The sequence below is a fragment of the Helianthus annuus genome, chromosome 10 (assembly GCF_002127325.2).
Source record: "Helianthus annuus cultivar XRQ/B chromosome 10, HanXRQr2.0-SUNRISE, whole genome shotgun sequence".
Lineage (NCBI taxonomy): Eukaryota > Viridiplantae > Streptophyta > Magnoliopsida > Asterales > Asteraceae > Helianthus > Helianthus annuus.
In genome coordinates this window covers 178,751,433-178,758,551 of record NC_035442.2, presented here as the reverse complement: position 1 = coordinate 178,758,551, position 7,119 = coordinate 178,751,433, and the positions used below count along the sequence as shown (strand labels likewise).

Below are 7,119 nucleotides of genomic sequence, written 5' to 3'. Positions count from 1 at the left end.
GACCAAATTGTCTTTCTCGTTAACAGAAATAATGGATAAAGTTAACCCAGTGCATTAAAATGGCAAACGTAAAACCTTTTTGGACACACAGGTGAAAAATAAAACATTTGTATAAAACTGACAAAATAGCCCAAACCACAAGGACTAAAATCACATTTTAACTCTATAAAAAAAGTATACAAATTGTTCAAAAACTAAACCAAAATAGGCATCAAATTTCATATCCATCAATATTTTTCATTCTCAAAATTACATGCAAATAATAGTTTCATAGGACAGCTACATAACCCTCTTTATATCATCTAACTCAATCTACTACAACAAACCTGTATATAAATTTTTTTTAAAAAAAAATCATGCAACAAAATTAATTAAGTCCACAGTCCACACACAATAGAATTAATCTCATCTAGATTCAATCGGAAGCTATCGAAAAGATTAAAAAAATAACAATTTATCATCGTGAAATTAACCTGAGCCCGTTTTTTAGATCTTCTAAAGTGATCGACAACAACTCATCGGTATCGACACAATCAAAACTAAGTCTCAAATCAAGATTCTCTCGCGCATTAACTAACAACGGATCTACCAACCCCGCATTCATCTCTTTCCTCTGTTTGTCACTGGTTTCGGTCTTTATCAAATTCTCGACGTTTTCAACTGTACATGAAGGATCCAACTTAAACCCGTATAATAAACTACCTTCAGTTTGATTATTCATTTTCAAATGAAGAATCTTGGCTAAATCTTCGGTCATAAAGTCGTCGAAAGTGAAAAACTTTGTCACGCGTCTACAAAACCCTTCGTTAGAAGTGATCACGCGTTTCATTGGCTCACTATAGCCCGCGAATATTACTACTACTTTACCGTTATCCATAACCGACATTATTTCTTCAAGGGCTTCTAAACCGTAATCTTTGTCATCTGATTTTTGCATTGGTATTAACCGGTATGCTTCATCTACAAATAGTATCCCCCCTTCGGCTTCTTTTATCTGCATTCAAGTGTTGGAAAATCGTTCAATTTTTAACTTTTTTTCTCAAGGGTACTTTGGTCTTTTTACGATTAGAAATTGAAATAAGAGTTACATACCACTCTCCTAGTTTTCGGTCCTGTGTGACCGACAAATTCTCCAACTAAATCCGTTCTTTGTACTTCTGTAACTTTATCAGTCGGCAAAATTCCCACCATGAAAAGTAATTTTCCGAGAATCCGAGCAACCATAGTTTTACCTGCAAATTGACCGATTACTCGATTAACAGCTAATTAAGTAAAAAAGGCGGGTAACCGAATCAAGATTTTGTTTTTGTTTCTTGAGGTCAAAAGGGAATCAAGATTCATCAACATTATCTTAAAGGTGGCAACTTCGACCCGTTTACTTTTCAACGGGTCAAACAGGGTTGTGCTTTATCTCAAACGAGTCAAATGGGTTGATCGGGTTAAACGAGCTGGAAGTTGCCGAAAGGGTTTTTCAATGCATACAACATCTAAATTGTCTTATTCAAATGGACAAAAAAAGTGTATAAAATGGACAAAAAGCATTTTGTGGGTCAATCTGATGCGGCCCGTTTAACCCACACTAAAAAGAGCCGTTTCAACCAGAACTCATTCCGCCCCGTCACCCAACCCGCCCATCGTTAGCCTCAAGTTATCAGTTATGACCTCAAGTAAAACGATTGACGACAAAACAATTCAAGATTTTGTTTCTTGATGACAAAATCAAAGCTTTAATGTTAAGAACTAACATTATGCAACAAACACTTATATTCGAATATTTCAAACCAAAACAGCAACGGGCTGTAATTCATAACTAGTTGATTACCTGTTCCTGGATTGCCAAGGAAAGCCATATGAGGCGGTCTGCGGGGCCCAACTTTTAATCCAAGGGCCCTACGTCTCTCATCTAACAGCATTCCTTTGGCCCATTTTCTGAGCTGTAATTTAAGCTCATGTAGGCCCACTAATTTTGATAATTCTTTTTCAAGTTCGTCCATTTTGGCTTTTGTTTCACTGCATGCTTCAATGGCCCGACGTTTTCTCTGTTCTTCAAGATACAAAGTGAGAAGAGCCCGCAACTTCTCGTGTTCTGGTCCTTGTGAAAGATGATCCAAAGGGGTCATACCTTCCTGTAAAAGCAGTAAAATTTATAATCATGCCAGCGTTTATCGACACGACAACAAAACTTAAAAAAAAAAAGAGTAACATGTCATTTTAGTCCCTGAGGTTTGGCCAGTTTTGCGTCTTTCATCTAAAGGTTTGTTTTTCCGTATCTAGATCCAAAAGGTTTGAAATCTTGCCATTTTAATCCGGCTTGTTAACTCCATCCATTTTTCTCCGTTAAGTCAGGGTATTTTCTTCTTTTTTTGTTAACTTAAAGGGCAATTCGGTATTTTCACTTTTTGTTAACTTAAAGGGAATCCGTTAGACCGAATTGCCCTTTAAGTTAACAAAAAAAAGACAAAAATACGGAGAAAAATTGATGGAGTTAACAAGCCGGATGAAAATGGCAAGAGTTCAAACCTTTTGGATCCAGATGCGATAAAAGAAGCCTTTGGACGAAAGTCGCAAAACTGACCAAACCTAAGGGACGAAAATAGCATTTTACTCAAAAAAAAACATGACTAAATACCTTATCTTTGGCACTACAGTCAGCATTATGCTCTAGTAATGTCTTAACAGTCGAAATGTCCTCAGCTCTAAGTGAATGCCAAACGGAAAGATGCAATGGAGTCATGCCATTCTGCATAAGAAAAGGGCCGTGTGAGTCGAACAGAGTCACAGTTACAAAACGTATTTAAATCCATACAAAAACATACATTTGCCGTGGCTTCAACAAAAGCTCCATGAGATAAAAGAAGGCTTGCAGTTTCGTTACAACCGTTTTTAGCAGCCAAGTGTAACGGAGTTTCTCCATACTACAAAGTCAACATGTCAACCAGAGTAAGACGTTAATGGTTTACAATATCTTTTAAGGATCAAAATAATGTGTAAAGTTAAATTTTTGCATACCATGTTTTTTGCTTCCAACTCAACTTTCTCGGGTCCTTCTAAAGTCAAGAGAAACTTAACAACCTCCACACTGTTATGACCAGCGGAAACATGAAGTGGTGTGTTTGCCATCTGAACGTAATCAAGATTCAGTATACTTTAAGCATAGATTAACAATTAACGAAACTAAATTCAAGAATCTTATTAGAACAAAGAAGCAATGATCATCACTCGTGCAGCGTATTTTTTGCATTCAGCATTAAACCCGACATAATAAGTGTCCTACTTTATAATATCATTTTAGAGACCCTGATCTTCCCCTAACCTCTAAATCACCATGACTGCAACGATTACTTGAACACGGCTTTACCGTTAATTTATTTACGGGGCGTTTGGGATTGCTTATAAGCATGGTTGTAAAACAAGGTCTCCAAGCCCGAGTACTCTCCGAGTAGTCGCTACAAGGTAGGATGCCGAGGCGACTTTCTTCAACTTTGCCTAACTACTCATAATCGACCAAAAGTGGTCAAACTCTGCCAAAATCGGATCTAGTAGGCGTAGGTCAAATCGGGTCGAGTTTGACTTAAAAAAAAAAATAAAACATAAATTTTATGCCTATCATATTAAGGAATGAACATCATTTTCACGTATTTTGTTATAAATATTAGTAAATTCATGTTATTTGATATATATTTAATTTCCAAAAACTAATTTCTTTACATTTCAACACGTCCGAGTACTTCCCGAGTACTCTCAACTCCTCAGTCGACCGATTAGGGAGCGCCTAACGACTTTTACAACCATGCTTATAAGCAGGTAATCTCATTTCAATATTTCATTGTGTTTGAATAAAAAAATATGCTTCTGCTCATCAAATAGAGAATGAGGCTTCAAACCTGAGTAGTTAATGCGGTAAAATATCGGATATCGGTCAAGAACCGATATTAGAGATATCGGTTATCGCGGTAGAATACTGGTAATTTTAACATAAAGCTAAACTTATATATATAGCAATTTAATACTAACAATTCGGTATAGGTATACTCTCCTACCATTGCAAATTAACCTTTTACTACTTGCAAAACACTTCTAATAACAACAATAAGAAGAAAGGTACGGATATCGGGAAAATCAGTGATATATCAGTCAAATATCGGTCAATATCAATATCGCCAATGTTATCATTACCGGCTAGGGACCGATAACTGATATATCGGGAAATTAACTACATAGCTTGAAACATACAATTTTACGGTTAGCGCGAAATAAACTGTTTTCAACAGACAAATATATGAAAATAATAAGTTAATCATCTAGGGTAAATATAAGCTGTAAATAATACTCGCTTCAAAACACAAATTCTAATAATTTAAACAGGTTTTGAATAATGTAATCTAATCTAGAGCTTAATATCATCAAACAAACTTCACTTATTACAGATCAAACTGTTAATGATATCAAGAATAACAAAAGAATCGCATCAAAACTGGGGTTTTACTAAGATTTAGAAATAAATAAAACTAAATTGAAACATAATTGTTGATAATAATAATAATAGTAATAAAAATAAGGTAGAAGAAGAAGAAGAAGAAGTAAAAGATGTCGTACAACGGGGTTGCGATCATTGAGAAGAGATGGGGTTTCCCGGAGAAACTTCTGAACGGCGAGAAGATCGCCGGATTGAGCGGATACATGAATGGTTACTGGTTTAGTAGATCTTGACCGTTGATCTTTAACCCTCTGCATTGTCGCCGGCGTCGGAGACTGATCAAATAAAATTATTATTATGTTATTCCGGCGTGACAAGTAACGTATAATAAAAATAATAATAATTGTTAAAGTATAATGTTTTAAAGGCTGAGAAATGGAAATGAGCTGTAACGTGGTTGTGTTGAAAACACACAATTATTAATAGTCGGTTTGTCCGCGTGCTTTTTTAGCTGTCTTCCATCATCCAACCATACGTATTTGACCCGTGAGGAGCAAAATTTTATCATAAATAAATGTTTTTAACGTTTATTTTTGGAACCAATCAAAACAAATAAAGATATATAGAAATATAGAGAAAGAAGGAATGTATAGGGAGGAAGATGGCACGTGAGAGATGCGGGGTGGCCACAACTGTCCCGGTATTGAACAGTGAAGGAAGGGGGAGGTGACGTAGCGTACTCCACTGGCCACTCCCCCAACCCTCCACATAAGCTCACCCGGGAGCCTCGAGCGACCCATAACGTCCGGTCTTAGGCTATGGGGTATGGGGCTTGGGTTGGGGTGTGGGTTGGCTGAAAACGCTCAAGCCACCACCCCGGGGGCGTGGGTTGGGACTTGATTTGGGGTGTGGCCCAAGAGGCGTGAGTTTGAAGCCTGGCGTGGGGTGGGCTAGCGAGGTGACATGGCGGGCTCTCAATGGCCAAACCAAACTAGCCAATCACATGCCCCCAACCCAAACCCCACCATACCCCACAGGCGTGGGTTTGGGTTTGTTTTCCACGTGTCAACTCACGCCCTCAACCCAAACCCCACCATACCCCATGGTCTTATGCCCGTTCGCTCTTATGCACCGATAAAAGTGTAAAAACACATGACAAGTTTTGGTTCAATTACGCACACACCACCCGGTTTTCTATAAAACAAACCATATGTCAGCTTTATCTAATACTAATAAAAGAGTAAGTTTAATGCCACATGGCATTTTTCTAAAACAAAGGATTTCATCAAAATGCCATATGGCAATTTATCATGCTACCTTAACTATATAATAAATAATAAGTAAATTAATATAAAGATTATTAAATGATTCAATTTAATATATATCATAAATAATGTTATATTTATGATTATATCTCTTCAATATTCTTAATTCTTAATAACTAATATTAGTTATCTGTTATGAATGCAGACATTCAGGCCCATAGGCCAAGCCTGACCTAATGTTAATGGGCTTTAGGGTTGTTGTTGTTGTATTGTTCTATATATATGATATATGTACATGAAATACGGGTGAATCAAATCTTTTTCTTATGTTTGCTCTCTTGTTTATAACACGTTATCAGCACGAAAGTGCTCTGTTCAAAACGCTAATCCTTTCCTTGTCGTTTATCCAAGTCACTTTCGGTCACCGGAAGTAATCTCTCTGTCTTTACGGATACGGATAGAGGAGAGTTCATGGCGTTTCTAACCGGAGCGATTCTGATAATGGATTAGGTGTTTTCCAATGCGGCAGTTGCGAGAAGCTTCACGACGTATCTCGGAACCGCCATTGGCGTTTCTGCGGAATCCAAATGGAGGATAACGATAACATCTTTCCCGAAAGGATTCAACCAAATCGATTTCGTTGCGGTTCTCGTGGTAATTATCCTCACCGTCATCATCTGTTACAGCACGAGAGAAAGCTCAGTACTAAACATGATTTTAACTGCACTACACGTTATCTTCATAATGTTTGTGATCATAATGGGGTTTTGGAGAGGTGACTCTAAGAACTTCACCGAACCATCCGACCCGACCCGTCCGAGCGGGTTCTTCCCATTCGGAGCGTCGGGGATGTTTAACGGTGCTGCTTTGGTTTACCTTAGTTACATTGGATACGACGCGGTTTCGACGCTGGCAGAGGAGGTTAAAAATCCGGTTACCGATATTCCCATCGGAGTTACCGGGTGTGTTATTCTTGTAACCGTTCTTTACTGTTTGATGGCCACTTCAATGTCCATGCTTCTACCGTATGATCTGGTATGTATTTAATTTGCAATTAATAGTGAGTTAATGATAATAATTGTTTACAAGTAAATGTGTTTTTTGCTTGTGGTTGATGATGTATTTACCACCGCTTGGTTTGCATGTCACACGTATTTAAAGTATTTCCTAAATAAAAAAAAATAAAACTTGTTTTTTTTTAAAAAGTGTTGTCATTTAGTTTATCTAGCTGGTGTTTGTAGTTACAAGACAACTAAGCTTTTGGATAAACACTTACGTGTGAAATATATCTCGGTTATTTTTATGACTTTAAAGATATAAAATATGCATTTGTTATTGTGTTGATAAATACTTGGTCTGTTTTTAATGCTTTTGAATTTTTATAAACTGAGGTAAAATTTACTTTTGGCATATATGTTTTTTATTATTCGGTTTTGA

At 37.0% G+C, this 7,119-nt stretch overlaps 1 protein-coding gene across 1 annotated transcript; it reads right to left on the bottom strand.

The window, feature by feature from the left end:
* Positions 1 to 316: 316 nt before the first annotated feature.
* Positions 317 to 4,972, bottom strand: LOC110886907 (ribulose bisphosphate carboxylase/oxygenase activase, chloroplastic). The gene is made up of 7 exons (XM_022134785.2): positions 4,597 to 4,972; positions 3,010 to 3,120; positions 2,817 to 2,915; positions 2,630 to 2,740; positions 1,823 to 2,126; positions 1,093 to 1,232; positions 317 to 994 (listed from the first exon to the last, which is right to left on the bottom strand). The coding sequence occupies exons 1-7, from the start codon at positions 4,732 to 4,734 to the stop codon at positions 458 to 460; spliced, it is 1,440 nt and encodes a 479-aa protein (XP_021990477.1). The 5' UTR covers positions 4,735 to 4,972; the 3' UTR covers positions 317 to 457.
* Positions 4,973 to 7,119: the final 2,147 nt, after the last annotated feature.

Excerpts from the sequence above, each read along its gene's own strand:
- LOC110886907 (XM_022134785.2), bottom strand. The coding sequence starts at position 4,734 with ATGCAGAGGGTTAAAGATCAACGGTCAAGATCTACTAAACCAGTAACC. Across the intron at positions 3,121-4,596 it reads TCAATGATCGCAACCCCGTT|ATGGCAAACACACCACTTCA; the intron begins GTACGACATCTT and ends GATTACGTTCAG. Across the intron at positions 2,916-3,009 it reads AGTTGGAAGCAAAAAACATG|TATGGAGAAACTCCGTTACA; the intron begins GTATGCAAAAAT and ends TTGACTTTGTAG.